Here is an 18,925-nt window from a genome sequence, read left to right as displayed (position 1 = left end):
AAGCATGGTGGTGGTAGCATCATGGTCTTGGGCTGCATGAGTGTTGCTGGCACTGGGGAGCTGCAGTTCATTGAGGGAAACATGAATTCCAACATGTACTGTGACATTCTGAAACAGAGCATGATCCCCTCCCTTCGAAAACTGGGCCTCATGGCAGTTTTCCAACAGGATAACGACCCCAAACACAACCTCCAAGATGACAACTGCCTTGCTGAGGAAGCTGAAGGTAAAGGTGATGGACTAAACCCAATTGAGCACCTGTGGCGCAACCTCAAGTGGAAGGTGGAGGAGTTCAAGGTGTCTAACATCCGCCAGCTCCGTGATGTCATCATGGAGGAGTGGAAGAGGATTCCAGTAGCAACCTGTGCAGCTCTGGTGAATTCCATGCCCAGGAGGGTTAAGGCAGTGCTGGATAATAATGGTGGTCACAAAATATTGACACTTTGGGCACAATTTGGACATGTTCACTGTGGGGTGTACTCACTTATGTTGCCAGCCATTTAGACATTAATGGCTGTGTGTTGAGTTATTTTCAGAAGACAGTAAATCTACACTGCTATACAAGTTGTACACTGACTACTCTAAGTTATATCCAAGTTTTATTTCTATAGTGTTGTCCCATGAAAAGATATAATAAAATATTTGCAGAAATGTGAGGGGTGTATTCACTTTTGTGATACACTGTACATGATGGACTCTGACACACACATGATGGACTCTGACACACATGATGGACTCACACACACACACACATACATACATGATTGACTCTGACACACACATACATACATACACACACTAACAAAGTTCGACTCATGCAAACACACTCACACATGCACATATACAGTACACTAACACTAAATGATATGCACACCTCAAACAAATACACACTCGCATCATTATAATCACACACAACAGAACCACACACATAAACATACACACACCCCCTTATACACTAACTTACATGCACATACACTAACATAAGCACACTCACAAACACACACATAAATCCACAAACACTTGCATATAGACATACATACACCAGCATGCTCAGATTCTGACACAATCATATATATATATATATATACACACACACATGCACACAGAATACACACTCTTGTACACATGCACAGACACTCGCTCACACACGCACATGCACAACACGACCAACACAGTTGTTCGCTGGACAACTTAAATACATATAACTACTGTATCTTACTACTGTGACTGTATTACTTGCATCTTTGCACAATATTGCAATTTGCACAAGTTTGTGCATTTTTGCATCTTACTCCTGTTATAGCTCTGCTGCTACAACAAACCCTATACTGCTAACTGCATATAAGAAATGTCATCTTCCTGACCTACCACTTACTTACTTAGTACCATGTAGTGACCAATACTTGTGTCTAGTCTCGTCTCCCTTAATTACTTTTTAGTACAACCTCTGGCAAACAAAATGGATGAGCGGAGACGTGGTTGAACTGTAACAGCGCGGTGGAGCTGGATGTTTGAAGCATGTTCAGAGCGGACAGAGTGGCAGTAAACTCCGGTAGGAATCGAGGATCTGTGCATTCATGTAAATAAATCAAGGTTTACAGACTCAACTGTATCTAAAAGTCATTGATCTGCCAATCTAGAGGATCTGATGATTAGGTCTGATCACCTTTCTTTGTTCCAGGTGTGTGTGTGTGTGTGTGCCGCTGAGCAAACGTGTGAAAACAAAGGGAGTTAAAGTGTGGCCAGATGGAGCCATCTCCTCTCTGCCGCCTTCATAACACTGATTGGAGCATTTGAAAAAGTTAAAAAGTGTTTCTTCAGCAGCTGTTTCTAATCATTCATTATTTATTCTTTGACTAAAAATAATTGGTGTAAATGTATTTGATACACATGTTGTGCAAGGTTACAGTAATTATCACTAACAGCACAAATAAAAGAAATAATAAACACTGTAAAATCAAAGAGGGACATTTTTTTATAAATTAGGTGTGTGTGTGTGTGGGGGGGGATAAAATTTAAAATATTTAATATTTAAAATATTGAAAAATTAACAAATGGTGAAATTTAAATGTACACCATCACCACTGTTGTGCTGCAGCACTGAGACCTTCTGCCTTTGTGACATCATTGTGATGACACTGAGTGTTCTATGAGAGCTCAGTTTAGTTGAACCTTCAGTGTTTGTACATCATTTCTCACGATGGCTGCTGAACAGGAGAGACGTGCTACCGACCGTCCTTCTCTAATGCGACGCTTTTTGACCAGTCTACGTCTGTGCTGGCCGTTCGGTGGAGTTCGTCCTCAGATGTCTTTTCAGGACGTCTGTGGTGGCGAGATCGAACCGGAGGGCAGCGTGGACGCAGAGAACCAGATAGTTATAGAGGGATACTTGTTGAAGAGGGCCAGTAATGTATTTAAAACATGGAACAGGTGTGTAGAGAGCTAGAACACACGATGAGCAAACATTTAGGTAGAAATGAATGGCTAATTAAACACCTTTAACCATCACAGCAATCGTTTCCTAAACATTGTACATGTTACTGACTCAGACTGATCAACGGCTTGTTAAATCAGAATACACGACGATTCAACTCTGAATGATTTAATGTGAAGCTCATTTATATCATTGTATTAGTTACAGGTGAAACCCTGCAGAACCATTTCAGTACTATGCACTTGTTTTCTTTCTGTGATTTCTTTTTGTTTCTGTTTCTTTCCTTCAGGCGCTGGTTCCTGATTCAGGACAACCACCTTATGTACAAGAAGAAATCCAGGGTTAGTCACGTGTCCTTTGTCTAAAGTAAAATCAGTAGCAATGGTGGCCTTCATCAAAATCAACATGAAAAGGAGAAACTGCTCCTGAACAGTCAGCTTTAAGCACTCGTTTGCTAAAGTTTGAGTTGTTTTGCTTGTGCTTTGATTTAAAACTGGAATATAAGAGGTAACGAAATGTTTGAGAAACCTATTGTGAACCAGCAGAATAGCATGATGGACATAGCCGATTTACGCCAGTGCACGGCCAAACACTACAGGAGCATCGGACGCCGTTGCTGCTTCCAGGTGGTTTCACCTACAAAGTAAGTCCAGTGTACCATCAGGCATGAAAATTCATTTTCTTTCTTTTATTACGACACGCTGAAGGGCGTGGCTGTGCAACAGTTCTGCCAAAGAAAGATGAATTGAAAAAGGAACATTTTACTCTCTTTATAATAGAAATGACATGAAAACCAGAGCACTCTGTTGTGCTGTAGATTCGTGCCATGTTCAGGGTGTGTGTATGTGTGTATGTGTGTGTGTGTGTGTGTGTGTAGGATCTGGGTATTGCAGACTGATTCAGAGGAGAATAGAGAGGCTTGGATCAGAACCATTCAGAACATGGTTGCTAACACCGATGGTGACAGAACAGATGACTCCATCACTTCCCGATCAGATGAGGTGGTGGATTTGAGCCCAGAACAGGAAGGATCCAGTAGCTCCTCTAAATCACGTGGATCACAACACACACAGAGAGACTCGCTACGTCCACGATCCGCTTCTGGAACTTCAGGTGGGTTTGAAAGATTCACTCTGTGACTGTTTGAAAGTCGATATAAAACGCTGATTCTAACACAAAACACGTCTTTTAAGTCGAGAGCGTTGAAGCTACAGTTGGAGGGACCTCACACATTGAAGAGAGCCCGGAGGAACTGAGCAGCAGCACTTCCTCCAGCGACTCCATCCACACAGGTCAGCCAGAGCTTTACTGAACCATTCAATGATATCGTGAACTGGTAGGATTTAATGATAAAACATTTGTAACGTATGACTCTGTAAAGCTCTATACACTTGTTGTACATCTGATGTGTTAGAGATCATTGACTAACAGCGATTAAATAACATTTATGTGAACAACAGCTGGTGATGAGAGCACGACTACAGGAAAGCACTCGGTTCAGAGAGGCAGAGCTCCATCTGAAGGTCTGTCCAGCCTCACAACTTTCATAGAACAAATATTTTCTAGAGCTTAAATCATACTGCTCACGAGTTTTACTGAGAACACTGCAGTTTCTATCAGATCAACAACACGCCCCGCTTTACAGAGTGCTTCAATAGCCGGTACAGAGTGGGAAAGCTTCTGGGGAAAGGAGGCTGCGGTTCTGTGTTTGCAGGACTTTGTGAGGCCGATGGAAAACAGGTGAGATATTTACTCAGCTCTGCTCAGAGTGACACGAGAATTGTCGATCATTACAATGACTACACACGTCATCAAACTTGCAGTTAAAAAGCCAACGGCCCTTTTGGTTATTGTTGGCCGAGCTGTAAAGTACGTTCCCGTAATATTCGTTCCTGATTTGAATCGTTTTGTTTTGCATGTTTTATAGGTTGCTATTAAGGTTGTGCTGAAGAGTGGCTGTGACAGATTCATCACCATTGTAAGTAACATTTGTTTCACTTGTGAAATATAACAAAGATGCATCAACCATATAAAAAAACCTTATCTTATAAACGACATAATGCATTAAAATGCAAAATAGCATCTAATGTAACCGTCACTCTGCCTATTCCAACCCCATGCTAACCATGTCTGCTCAAATATTAGCTTGGCGAGAAGAACGCTCTCCCTGTAGAGGTGGCGTTGATGCTGATGGTGTCCGAGCCACCTCGCTGTAAATACGTCCTGGAGCTCCTGGAATGGTTCGACATGCCCGAGTGCTACGTCTTGATCCTGGAGCGACCCGCCCGCTGCATGGACCTCTACGAATACCGAAGGAACGGCTCGCTTCCCGAATGTCTGGCTCAGATGATCATGTGGCAGGTGGTTCTCGCCGCCTGTCACTGCCGTAATCGCGGGGTTCTCCATCGGGATATCAAGGAGCAGAACCTTCTGGTCAGTTTCCACACCTTAGAGGTCAAGCTCATAGACTTTGGCTGTGGGGACTTGCTGAAGTCGACCCCCTACAGACGTTTTGCAGGTAATTGTACCTCGGCGTTCAGTAGCTATGACACACAGATGACAGCGATGGCATAGGAAAGTCGTGTGTGTGAGACCTGTTTCTCTCACTTTTATTCAGGCACCATGCTATACGCCCCACCTGAATGGATAGAGGAAGGTAAGTATCATGGTTGCGCTGCAACGGTGTGGAGCCTGGGCGTCCTTTTGTTTGTTCTAGTGTGTGGAGAGCTGCCATTCTGGAATGAGAGGGAGATCGCTGCTGGACACCTGATCTTCAAAGCTGGTGTGTCTAAGGGTAAGAAAATGCAGAAACATAAGAAACACGTCTCTTTTCGTTTTTTTTAAATGATGTTAAATAGTTTCTATTACAATGTTGTAACGACCCCATCACTGCACGCACAGCCTGCCGTCATCTGATCAGACGCTGCCTGGCGAAGGATCCGAATAAGAGACCCAGCCTCGAGATGATCCTGGAGCACCACTGGTTTCCAGAGATCCTTAGGAACTAAGTCCAGGTCAGTCAGAACACATAAGGATAGACTTAAATGGATATAGCTAAGAGTCTGTGTTAGCATATAGGCCAGATCACATGTTGCAATGAATCATCGTTACATTTTGCTAATAACATTAAAGACACCAGTTTAGTAATTGGTGTGTAAAGAACTTTTAACCAAATAAAATCATACATTTTTATAGCTATAACAACAATTCCTCATGTCAAACTGTTTTTTTTTTTTTTTCTTTACTTTACAGGCACCTGCACGGGTTTGTAGCAGACAAATCATGGGTGAGCATATCGGAGACTAAGCAATGACTAAATGTGTATGAACAAAACCGTCCACTGATTGCTTTTATGCTATGTCAAAGTAATCTGAGAGCATGATCACCAGAAAAACACAACAGGAATGATTTGGAGATCAGCAACATTTTGTGGATCAGCTTGATGAGTCAGTCGACTGAATAATACTTTTTTAGTTTTTCAAGCTGCTTTTCATCTGTTTCCCCCCTCAGATAATTATTAGCTTAACATCCCCTTAACACATGAGGGAAATCAATCTCACATTATGTTTTCACCACCACAGCCCAGGTCTGCTACAAGAACACATCCAGAGGTTTCTGGCTGAGGTTCAGATCACCTCCATTCCTCAGCACCGTGTACATACCACGCCAGGTCAAAAAGGTGAGTGCTGGAGAAAGTGGCTTAGGCAGTTAAGAGTTTAACATCATTTAACATCAATGATTGATATGGGTGTGTGTGTGTTCTGGGTAATTGTCTTGTAGAAAGCCCCATCAATGAACGAGTCTAACCTACTGGAAGAAGCAACCAGATTAGATTTGGGCCCAAGCACCCTGATACCTGGCAGAAGATGAAACGTTCTTGAGTCACCACAACCATCTACGGTTGGTGTCTGGGAATGGAACCTGCAGACTTTTAACACATGTGTATTGTGCCTTGATTGCAGTTGATGATCATTTAACGGTCAGCACATTGTTTTTTGTCCCTACAGATCAACGACCACGTCTGTCGTCCTGAAAGCACTTTGACCTTCTCTGTGGTGGTGTATGAGACAAGAGATGAAACAAAACCAATAAAATATTGAATAAAACTGTTTGTACTGGCGTGTGTATTTTCTTTACCCACTTTATGACTTGCACAACACAGGAGAGCACATTTTATAAAGAATTGATGCAGAAATGTAGATGAATCCTAAACAAGTTTGGAATGACCTTTTCTTGCAGCTGTAGTTTTGTACAGCTGAGAATGTATGGATATGAAAAGAAATGATCAAAAAGACCCTTGACACATCAAAATGACAATTAGACACATTTTGTCCAGCAACATTCGAGGGAACAAGATTTCACCTAAATCACTAAAGTAAACCTGACCTTAGACCTTAGCAGAGGGTCTAATCTCATGTAACAAAAAGCTTTTCACTAAACTGATTTTGTTCATTAAAACATGTTACATATGACATGTTCTGACATTCCAACAACAAATATTTAAAACACAACATAAAGGCACTGATCTCCTAAACTCTAGTCCAGTGGTCATCAACAGGAACACTTTTCATGTGTTTAATCCAAGACTGTGCAACTCCCCAGCACATCACTGTTGTTTAGAACTCTTCCACTGGCACTCCTTATGTCTGTCCAAAGATCTCTCATTGTTCTGTACACGCTTAACAACAGAAACAGAAAAGAACACCCAACTGTTCACATAAGTCATTAAACAACGTGAACAGAAATGAACAGGCAACTGTTCACATAAGTGATAAAATATTATAGACGGAAATCTTCATCAATGACTAACTAATTAGAAATGATTCACGTTCCACCAAGCAAAGCACTGCATATGCTAACTTTTAGCCATAGTTTGAATATTTCATACTGAGAATTCCTTTTAAATATTCTTCTGTTGGACCTCTTTTGCTTCTTGGCTCACAAGAGCCAAGGTGTTACTCATTTGAGAGTCGTTGCCCCACCCTGCCAGGTGTGAATTGGGGTTAAACTGACTAGGAGGGCTTTATGGGTGGCTGACCAATTGGTGTGAAGTCTCTTGTCCCTGGGATGAAGCAGTGTTTATCTAAAGGTGACTAAAGGTGTTGCTGGGTCTGAAATGCACCAGGGTCAGGGATGGACTGGTCATCGGGAGGGTCGGGAGTTTTCGCTGAGGAAGTGAAAAATACATTCTGTTTTAAATAATCCTGAAGTGTGCATTGGCCCACCACAGTATCCTCACTGCATGTCCATTGGCCAATCACAGAAATGTCCCTCCCCCAGGATAAACCGTAATCACAACCACCAGTACAAAAACTATGAATGAGTGCGAGATGGAGAAAGGGTCGAAAAAGCATAAAGGAGGTGCAGAAAAAGCACCGTGATTTAAAAAAAAAAAAAAAAAAAAGCTGCAAACAGATGCAGGAAAGTGCAGGAAACTGGACAACCTGTTTGGCAGTGAGGAACTACAGCATAGCCAAAGAGCAAAGAAGGTGAGTTAGAGTTCAGAGCCTCTGCTTCGTTAGTAACGCCGTTTAGGAGGAGACTGTGGGCCCATCTCAAATGTCGCCTATGCCCTACTTGGGGTACTTCCTAACAGTACAAACCATTTCTTTTAGCAGTCACTGAATGATTAATAAGTAGTTATCTATCATATCATAGTGCACTACATAGGGCGGTGGATATAATTTGAGATGGTACCATTAGTCTCTGCTCTTCAGAAAAAGTAAACACTATCTTGTCCTGGGTTGAAGTGCAAAAGCATAAACACCACCGTCTATAAAAGAATGAACTGCGAGCTTGATTAGTTTATAAAGGCTCCCCCGTCCCAAGTGTTCTTGTAAGATGTTAAAGAGGCATGAAATGAGCAGTTGAGGTGAAAAGGGGTTTAGCAGCTGTGTGGTGTGTGTTGTTCTTGTTGTGTTTTGCGACTATCGAACGCATTTTAAAACGGGGCGTGTAGAATAAAAGAAAAATAAAGACTAAACCTCGCGAAGTGAAAGGCTGAAGGATGGACGACTAGAAACGTGAAGCTATTTGTAGGATCTCTCACTTACAACCATACCACCCTGAGAACGCCTGATCTTGTCAGATCTCGGAAGCTAAGCAGGGTAGGGTCTGTTTAGTACTTGGATGGGAGACCGCCTGGGAATACCAGGTGCTGGAAGCTTTTCATCACACATCTTTACTTCAACCTCCTGCTGGAGGAGCCGAACATTTTCTTTTTTCTTCATCATCATCAAAGCAATACGTGAAGAAAAAGGCCAGCTGACACTTTCATTCTGAGTAAAACACTTATCCATCCTGCCTGTATGATATTGGAAAAAACTGACATTGTGATTTTTCTTTTCCCTGCGATATGTATATTGCAATATTAAAAAAAGTGCACAAATTTTCACCACATTATTAATAATATCTTACTCTAAATAAAGGGCTCATCTGTGAAAAAGGGTGGTGCCTACAAAGGATACAAAAGATTATGACAAGCTACATCTTTGTACTGGGTTGAAACTGAGCATTAAACTAAGAAAGCTTCAATATCACATGAGGGAATTAACAGGATTGACAAAATTGGTCATTTATTATTTTATTTCACAATCAAAACCTCTTCAAGTAGTACACCTAATACACCTGTTCAAAATCCGAGATGCCTTAGTTACTAAGCTCACTACTGAGGCATCTTAATATTTCAATGTTATTTTTACTTAAGAACGAGTGAGAATCTGAAGCGTCCCTAGTGATGAAGGCAATCCCAGAATTCATTGCGGCATATCTTCTCTCACAGAAAAATAAACATGGCTGACGGTGCGGACAGGAAGTTATTTTTTAAAAGTAAATAAATAATTATTGATTTTTAACGAGTGTTTTTATTTGCAAGTTTGGGCTTGTCAGCAAATGAAACAGTTTTCTGTACATGAATCGAGAGGTTATATTGACTTGTTAGTGCCGTCCCACCTCATTCCACAGTTTTTAATGGCAAGATGCTAAATGCTAAACGCGAAACCTGATGGAATCGCTAACTAGCTCACTAGGTTTTTGAACACACTGGTAGATATGTCATGGAAAATTAGAAGTTATGAATTTTAGTTCAAGCAGCAAAAAATTTGTAGCATGACGAATTTGATTTAATTTGCATGAAGTGACATCGCACGTCCTGCGATGTGACTATTGCGCATGCACACATTGCGATGACGATGCTGAAATGATATATCGTGCAGCCCTATTTGATTCTCATCCAGTTGATGCTTACATTTAGGTCATGAGTTCGATCCTCACATGGGGCAAGGACCTTGATGTACCAGTTTAGTTACTGTGCCTAATCTAAGCCCAGTTAGCAGACTGGTTTCATGTCATTTAGTGACTTTCATCAGCACTGTAAATAGAACAGGTAGTGACCATACACTTACAGTCAGAAGGGTGTAAGTTTGATTCTCAACCAGTTTTTGATGCTTACATTTAGATTCTGCTTTTCAATATTGTGCCTAAACTACAACTACAAAAACTGCCAGATTCAGTCTAGCCCTGTTGCTGTCAGCCTCGTTAGCGCAGTAGGTAGCGTGTCAGTCTCATAATCTGAAGGTCGTGAGTTCGATCCTCACACGGGGCAAGGCCTCATTTAGTCACTGTGCCTAATCCAAGCCCAGTTAGCAGACTGGTTTCATGTCATTTAGTGACTTTCATCATAAATAAAACAGGTAGCAAACATTCATTTACAGTCAGAAGGGTGTGAGTTTTAGAATTTAGATTCTGATCTAAGCCCAGTTTGCAGATGGGTTTCATGTTAAAGATAACTTCCCCCGTGATAAAATCATAGCAGTAGTGCACGGTCTCTGGTGCCTTATTGCTTTACTATCTAATTTGTTTATGGTTACAGCACCTTTTCATGTAGAGTTGTAGAAATGTAGTTTTTACAGGATCCAGTGAAATTGTCTATATTAGTAATTTAAGTGTCTTGTCTTATCTAAGTGCAGCGTTTCATAAGAATGTCAGATTTTGGGGTTAAAATGTCTCTGTCAGCAAACTGGCTAAATGAAAACTTTCTAGATTAGCAGTGATTAGACGTGCTGAGGCGTAGTTATGGTAACAAACCGCAAATTAAAGAAACAGTGGCCACATTTCATGTCAGTCACGCTGACCTGTTTGAATGAGGAATGATATACCAGCGTGTACTGTGCGATCGACGTAGTGTGCACCCCTGATCTAGACTCTCTATCAGAATGAATACTGCCAACCTGAAAGCAGTTTGCTTATTATTCACCGTAAAAAAAAGATTCTGATGTTAAAGCATTGGTTTTGTACTTCATTTCTCCGCCCATCAGACTTGGCTCCCCTGTCATGCCACTCACTTTGAGAAACACTGGATTGGGCACAGTAACTACAATGATCCCTCAACTTCCTTGGCCCGTGTGAGGATCAAACTCACGACCTTCAGATTATGAGACTGACGTGCTACCTACTGCGCTAACGCGCTAGACTGAATCTGACAGTTTTTGTAGTTGTAGTTTAGGCACAATGTTGAAAAGCAGAATCTGAATGTGAGCATCACGAACTGGATGAGAATCAAACTCACACCCTTCTGACTGTAAGTGTATGGTCACTACCTGTTCTATTTACAGTGAGACATCTGATAATAATATTGAAAAGCAGAATCTAAATGTAAGCATCAAGAACTGGATGAGAATCAAACTAGTGCTGGGCGATTTTCACGATTAATTTGGTTCATTTGCATGAACGTTTTCACACGATGTTAGAAATGAGACAATCACGATTGTTTACATACTTTATATTTTAATTAAAATACCAACATGTCACGAGGCAGAAAGTGACCAGACACTCATGGAATTTAAATCAGGGAAAGTTTAATATCAAAAGGGCAAAACAGTGTACAAAATCAGGTTTAGTCTAAAACCAGATAGACTAAAACAGTTAAAAGAAGTCAACAAGTGTCATACACGGTAACGGTTAGATTAAGAAAAAAAATAGCACAAACACGATCGGCAAAACGAGACACAAACAGAAGAGTTTCATTAAGATTCACTGAATCAAACACAGCCGAACTGAATCAAAATTCCGGAGCTGATGAGCGTGATCAAGATTGGCTGACCGGGACATGTGATAGTCACATGACAGCCCGTGGGAGCATGGGAATTGTAGTCCATATTGTTAGAAGCAGAACGTGCCCCCTCCATCCACCCCCCCAGTCACAAGAGGACGAAACCAAAGCTGAGCTGAGTGATTACTTGATGCTAGTGTTGTGCGATACTGCAAAATTTGGTATCGATCCGATACCAAGTAAATACAGGGCCAGTATCGCCGATATCGATCCAATACCGATACTTTTTAATAATTAAGGTAGATGCATCATTAAATTGCTAGATCTGAATGAATTTTCATGACCTTTATGTGTATATTCGTAATACATTTTTTTTTCTAAGTAGCTGCTCTCAGAAGGGTTGTAAATAAATTCAGTTGTTTAAAGCGTTCCAATTTCTTGTTTCTGGTGCTTTACTCTCTCACAACGTTACCATCATGGAGTATCACCACTCATAGTTGTGTTGTGTGTAGTGACCGAATATACGTATGTTTCCTTGTTGATTTAAAATAAAAAAATGATGCTATTCTTTTTACATTTATAAGCACAAAGTCAAAAGAAAAGAGCTCTCATTCACCAAAACACGGAATAAGAGCCTCACTACATGCTCTGATTCATTTGCCTAGGGTGCGCAAAGTGCATAAGGTGCATCTATACTTATAGTTTACACTATTATTTCCATAAAATCTAAAAACTAAAATAAAAAGAAAAACTAAAGTATTGATCCCATCACACTAGTATCGATCCGATACCAATACCAACGTTGGTATCGATAATATCGAGAAATAAGGAGCACAAACACGATCGGCAAAACGAGACACAAACAGAAGAGTTTAATAGGCTCTATGCACGCAAGCTCTGTGATGCGTTTCCGTTTAGTGTTAGTCGGGCAGTCTAGCTTCCGGTTTGTTCTAAACACCGGCAAGTTTCTAAACACAACGTGTCGTATAGCGGCGAATATATAGAGTTTGAGTTCTAAAATTAGTAAGAAGGTTTTGCCTTTTCAAAAACAAGATCGGGGTGGATCGGAACATTCTCAGGGTTCATGTTGAACGCTGCATCCTGCGGGTAAAAGAGCATAAGTTGTACGACACAGTGATCGCTATGTCCATTTCTGGGAGCATAAATCAGCTGTTTACTGTATCGTGAGGTTGGACCAGTTGTCAATGGATGGAGCTAAACATTCGTTTTTGTCTGCAATTTTTTTAAAGAACGTGCACATTTAAATATTGTAAATATATATTATAGTTTATACTCTTTCTGTTTTTAAACAAAAGCATAAAAAGCCAACAAAAGCCTCTTCATTATGTAAACATACCTTTTATATGTAAACTTTCTATCTACATTATTTTATCAGTTCTACAATTACAGACTGTAGTTCATTTGTTTCTTTCTATACTGTGTTAGACTCCTTTCTGTTCTTGATGACCAGCACCACCACAGAGCAGGTATTATTTAGGTGGTGGATGATTCTCAGCACTGCAGTGACGCTGACATAGTGGTGGTGTGTTAGTGTGTGTTGTGCTGGTATGAGTGGATCAGACACAGCAGTGCTGCTGGAGTTTTTAAATACCATGTCCTATACTCACTGTCCACTCTATTAGACACTCCTACCTAGTTGTTCCACCTTGTAGATGTAAAGTCAGAGACGATCGCTCATCTATTGCTGCTTTTTTTAGTTGGTCATCTTCTAGACCTTCATCAGTGGTCACAGGACACTGCCCACGGGGCGCTGTTGGTTGGATATTTTTGGTTGGTGGACGATTCTCAGTCCAGCACTGACTGAGGTGTTTAAAAACTCCAGCAGCACTGCTGTATCTGATCCACTCAAACCAGCACAACACACACTAACATACCACCACCATGTCAGTGTCACTGCAGTGCTGAGAATGATCCACCACCTAAGTAATACCTGCTTTGTGGAAGTCCTGACCATTAAAGAACAGAGTGAAAGGGGCTAACAAAGCATGTAGAGAACCAGATAGACTACAGTCAGTAATTGTTGAACTACAAAGTGCTTCTACATTGAGTGTGTAAAACAGTTTTTGCTGTTTCTCACGTTTTGTGAATCTGGCAGTTGTTTAGCATTCATTTCATGATGAATAGACCACTTGAATGGTGTTAAAAAGACTTGAAATAAAATCTTTTTACATTTAACTTAAAATGGATTTTTTTTTAATATGGATTTGCTACCCCATTGCTGCCAGCTTGACACTGATAAATTCTGTAATGACTTTAAGTCTTGATAACCTGCTATAATAAACATACGAATAAAAAAATATTAAAGTTCCTCCTCGCATTTACAACAAATATGTTTTTTTGGAGAAAGACATGTTAATACTGTAACATCTAATTAATCAATTGACAGGAAAATGTATGATGGTCTGACATAACATTTGATAATGAATAAAAGATAACTTATTGATATATTGGCAAACAAAACTTTTTTACACTTTATCAAAAGATTGAGGGTAAATTGCTAATATATTCAGTCAGATATGTTAAGTTTGTTTTATGTTTTATTAGGATTTTAACATCATGTTTTACACTTTGGTTACATTCACGACAGAAACGCTATTTACTCATTACACAAGATTCATCAGTTCAAGTTTTAATATCAAACAGTCATGGACAATTTAGTATCTCCAATTTACCTCACTTGCACATCTATGGACTGTGGGAGGAAACCGAAGCATCCGGAGGAAATCCACACAGATACAGGGAGAACATGCAAACTCCACATAGAAAGAACCCCGACCGCTCCACCTGGGAATTGAACACACACACATACATTACACATACAGTGTATCACAAAAGTAAGTACACCCCTCACATTTCTGCAGATATTTAAGTATATCTTTTCATGGGACAACACTGACAAAATTACACTTTGACACAATGAAAAGTAGTCTGTGTGCAGCTTATATAACAGCATAAATTTATTCTTCCCTCAAAATAACTCAATATACAGCCATTAATGTCTAAACCACCGGCAACAAAAGTGAGTACACCCCTAAGAGACTACACCCCTAAATGTCCAAATTGAGCACTGCTTGTCATTTTCCCTCCAAAATGTCATGTGATTTGTTAGTGTTACTAGGTCTCAGGTGTGCATAGGGAGCAGGTGTGTTCAATTTAGTAGTACAGCTCTCACACTCTCTCATACTGGTCCAACATGGCACCTCATGGCAAAGAACTCTCTGAGGATCTTAAAAGACGAATTGTTGCGCTACATGAAGATGGCCATGGCTACAAGAAGATTGCCAACACCCTGAAACTGAGCTGCAGCACAGTGGCCAAGATCATCCAGCGTTTTAAAAGAGCAGGGTCCACTCAGAACAGACCTCGCATTGGTCGTCCAAAGAAGCTGAGTGCACGTGCTCAGCGTCACATCCAACTGCTGTCTTTGAAAGATAGGCGCAGGAGTGCTGTCAGCATTGCTGCAGAGATTGAAAAGGTGGGGGGTCAGCCTGTCAGTGCTCAGACCATACGCCGCACACTACATCAAATTGGTCTGCATGGCTGTCACCCCAGAAGGAAGCCTCTTCTGAAGTCTCTACACAAGAAAGCCCGCAAACAGTTTGCTGAAGACATGTCAACAAAGGACATGGATTACTGGAACCATGTCCTATGGTCTGATGAGACCAAGATTAATTTGTTTGGTTCAGATGGTCTCAAGCATGTGTGGCGGCAATCAGGTGAGGAGTACAAAGATAAGTGTGTCATGCCTACAGTCAAGCATGGTGGTGGGAATGCCATGGTCTGGGGCTGCATGAGTGCAGCAGGTGTTGGGGAGTTACATTTCATTGAGGGACACATGAACTCCAATATGTACTGTGAAATACTGAAGCAGAGCATGATCCCCTCCCTCCGGAAACTGAGTTGCAGGGCAGTGTTACAGCATGATAATGACCCCAAACACACCTCTAAGACGACCACTGCTTTATTGAAGAGGCTGAGGGTAAAGGTGATGGACTGGCCAAGCATGTCTCCAGACCTAAACCCAATAGAACATCTTTGGGGCATCCTCAAGCGGAAGGTGGAGGAGCGCAAAGTCTCGAATATCCGCCAGCTCCGTGATGTCGTCATGGAGGAGTGGAAAAGCATTCCAGTGGCAACCTGTGAAGCTCTGGTAAACTCCATGCCCAGGAGAGTTAAGGCAGTTCTGGGAAATAATGGTGGCCACACAAAATATTGACACTTCAAGAACTTTCACCAAGGGGTGTACTCACTTTTGTTGCCGGTGGTTTAGACATTAATGGCTGTATATTGAGTTATTTTGAGGGAAGAATACATTTACACTCTTATATAAGCTGCACACAGACTACTTTTCATTGTGTCAAAGTGTCATTTTGTCAGTGTTGTCCCATGAAAAGATATACTTAAATATCTGCAGAAATGTGAGGGGTGTACTCACTTTTGTGATACACTGTATATATACTGGTCGGTTAGCTCAGTTGGTTAGAGTGTGATGCTAATGACGCCAATGTCGTGGGTTTGATCCCCGTATGGGCCACACACCCCTTAATGATTAATGGTAGCATGGCTGAGAGAGAGTCAGGTGAGCATGTTCTGTGTTTCAGGACTTTCTAACCTGAGTAATTTGATCTCTGAAAGTGAGAATATCACCCTGTTTTTCTGGCTTCATTTCACCTAATGAACGTGGCATGACCTTTATAAATGCTTACAATCAATTTTGAAAATGGCAAAAATAAATAAATAAATAAATAAAAAGAGAACTGCTGTGTAATTTAGTGAATTCTTGCACTGCACATGGCAGAAGACTAAAAGAAATGTAGACCGTGTAGAAAAAAGGATTAGGAAAGTATGAGGTTAAAAGCATCAGCTTTTATTTATTCTTAAATCATAACAGTTGACCAGATAAAACATGAAATATCTGTGGAATAAGAATCAGTGTAAATGTAAGAAACTCTGTGTCTGTTTTATTGGCATTTTATTGAGCAAAACTCATGAGAGTTTAACAAGACGTGGTGCTTTTAAAGATGTGAATTTCCCTAAACACCATAAATCTTTCCTTCTGACTTATTATTATTTCATTATTATTTATTATTTTTTTAATTAATATTAACATAAAGAGTAAAACCCTAACAAGACCACTATTTATCAATAAACACAATTCATTAGCTGTCCTTTTAAGATTTGTGTTTACATAAAAAACACCTGACATTTAATGAACCTAAACAATGTTAAGGTTTTAATTACTTATTTATTTATTTATTTATAAGGCTGAACGACGGACGTCTAGAAGAAGCAGCTTGTTAACAGCGTCTCTCTCTTACAGCCACACCACCCTGAGAACACGTGATCTCGGAAGCTAAGCAGGGTCGGGCCTGGTTAGTACTTGGATGGGAGACCGCCTGGGAATACCAGGTGCTGGAAGCTTTTATCCACACACACCCACCTTCACTCCAAACCTCCTGTTACACACTGACCCAGCTGTTCTTCATCAAAGCTACACAATGACACAAAGATCAGCTCAAACTTTCATTCTTACTACAGTAAAACACATTCAACTGACTTTTAAAGTGAAGTTCAAAATGTTGTACAGACATCGTCTTCATCTAGTGCTGCTAGAAATATATTACAGCTTGTTGCTTGGGTACAGATTTTATAATATATAAAAATTAAAGAGTGTTTATGGCTCTTTTGTCCAAAGTGTTTTTGTAACGTGTTGTAGACCTGCAATGGCGACTGTTTTTGGTATACAGGAAAGAAAAGGCCGAATGCAGGTGAAAAAGTGCTATATGGCAACACAGCACTGTGTAAATATTGGACAGAACACATGATGGGTTATTTTACCTTGTTGGGTTGTGCAGTTTAACCATTGTGCTGAGCTGTGAGGTTCTTTTTACCATGCATCAACTATGTAACTTTACTTTATTTAAATGAAAGGTTTACACTGCTGTGTTCAGGATTTCCTCTTTAGTGATATTTAATGTTAATAGATGTTCTGATCTAAATGCTGCTGCCCTTGACCTTTAAAACTGAGTAATTTCTGAGATCATTAAAATAAGTGAAATGTTTATTTTGTACTTTGGTTTTATATTATTTGTACAAACATTTGTTTTATGCAACTTTAAACCTGTAATAAAAGATGAACATTTTAAATGTGTCTTTATTTGCTTTAACTAAGCTAAAGTTTTTAACAGGGACAAAAATGACAGTTTGTGTAGCAGGGCTGGACACGTAAGTAAAATGTTATACTGTTTATTAGCATGAAGTAAACATTAGCAAGTCATGTGACTCGTGTGTTCACTCATGTGAAAGAGCTGCGCGTGTCTCTGTGGCGCAATCGGTTAGCGCGTTCGGCTGTTAACCGAAAGGTTGGTGGTTCGAGTCCACCCAGGGACGAGTGTCTTTTATTGCACAACCTGCCTGTTGATCAAACGGATATGAGACACAACACTGTGTAGTCCACGAAGCACAACTACTGTTCTCCTGTGTCTTTATTTCTCCTGTTTTCACAGGATATATCTGCTACAACATCGTGTGTCCTAGATGTGTAACACTCAGTTGATTAGAGCGTGGTGCTAATAACGCCAAGGTCGCGGGTTCGATCCCCGTACGGGCCACACACACTTTTGGACTTAAACTAATAAACAAGTGATTCTTCTCTAACTAGCAGGTCCTATTAACCTGGACTTCAAACATTGTCCCCTCTCATTCAGGTCAGAAACATGCCATTATCTCAATTTACTAAACTTAATGACCCTTCTGTAAATGGTTTAATGTGCACACTGCTGCTACTGGCTTGTTTTTCTTTTCTACAATGTAAGTTCAGACCTTCAGGTTCATGTTATTTGAGATCTCTACATAGATTTCTTCCTCATGTACAGAAAGACGCAGTTCAGTTTGAGAAGCGCACAGCGGGAGAGCGAGTGAGTCTGCGCGTTCAAATGAATCAAACGAGTCGATTCCCTAATCCGGTTCTTTAAGTGAAACGACAGGAATAGACTCGAAAGAGTCGATTCACTAATTTGATTGTACTCAGCAATGAGCAGTTGGAAGCTAAGGGAGTCGATTCTTTTTGATGAAGTCAACATTTTATATGTTTACACAATACTTAAAAGAGTCGGATCACTATCGTTAGCTGTCCTTTAAAATACAAAAACAAACCATCTCATCTAACAAAATAGAATAAAATAATGTATAACAGTTTAATGATGCACCGTACATACAGTGAAGCAAAAATAACATTCAAAGCTCAACAACATAAAAAATACATCAAATCACCTAAATATTATCTACGTACATAACACATACAGCAAAAACATGTGAATGTGGAAGCATGTGTGTATGTGTGTGTGTGTATGTGTGTGTGTGTGTGCATGCTTATGAATATTAATAGAATAGATACGTATAGATACATGAAGTGATATAAA

General features: G+C 40.3%; 1 protein-coding gene, 2 non-coding genes and 2 pseudogenes across 3 annotated transcripts; all 5 read left to right on the top strand.

Moving 5' to 3' along the window:
* The first annotated feature begins 3,900 nt into the window (after nucleotides 1-3,900).
* On the top strand, nucleotides 3,901-6,540 carry LOC134328336 (serine/threonine-protein kinase pim-1-like). Its single transcript, XM_063009441.1, has 10 exons — nucleotides 3,901-3,957; nucleotides 4,055-4,174; nucleotides 4,362-4,412; nucleotides 4,580-4,952; nucleotides 5,052-5,228; nucleotides 5,336-5,448; nucleotides 5,687-5,720; nucleotides 6,016-6,113; nucleotides 6,215-6,334; nucleotides 6,442-6,540. Exons 1-6 carry the CDS (start codon nucleotides 3,901-3,903, stop codon nucleotides 5,440-5,442), a joined length of 885 nt encoding a protein of 294 aa, XP_062865511.1. The 3' UTR covers nucleotides 5,443-5,448; nucleotides 5,687-5,720; nucleotides 6,016-6,113; nucleotides 6,215-6,334; nucleotides 6,442-6,540.
* Nucleotides 6,541-8,481: 1,941 nt separating this feature from the next.
* On the top strand, nucleotides 8,482-8,600 carry LOC134329766 (5S ribosomal RNA; annotated as a pseudogene).
* A 1,364-nt stretch (nucleotides 8,601-9,964) lies between these two features.
* Nucleotides 9,965-10,037, top strand: trnam-cau (transfer RNA methionine (anticodon CAU)). The gene has a single exon. It is a non-coding gene; the product is annotated as a tRNA-Met (tRNA).
* Nucleotides 10,038-16,816: 6,779 nt separating this feature from the next.
* Nucleotides 16,817-16,925, top strand: LOC134329650 (5S ribosomal RNA; annotated as a pseudogene).
* Nucleotides 16,926-17,820: 895 nt separating this feature from the next.
* trnan-guu (transfer RNA asparagine (anticodon GUU)) lies at nucleotides 17,821-17,894 on the top strand. The gene has a single exon. It is a non-coding gene; the product is annotated as a tRNA-Asn (tRNA).
* Nucleotides 17,895-18,925: the final 1,031 nt, after the last annotated feature.

The sequence above is a fragment of the Trichomycterus rosablanca genome, chromosome 15 (genome assembly GCF_030014385.1).
Source record: "Trichomycterus rosablanca isolate fTriRos1 chromosome 15, fTriRos1.hap1, whole genome shotgun sequence".
NCBI lineage: Eukaryota > Metazoa > Chordata > Actinopteri > Siluriformes > Trichomycteridae > Trichomycterus > Trichomycterus rosablanca.
This window is presented reverse-complemented; position numbering and strand designations above follow the sequence as displayed.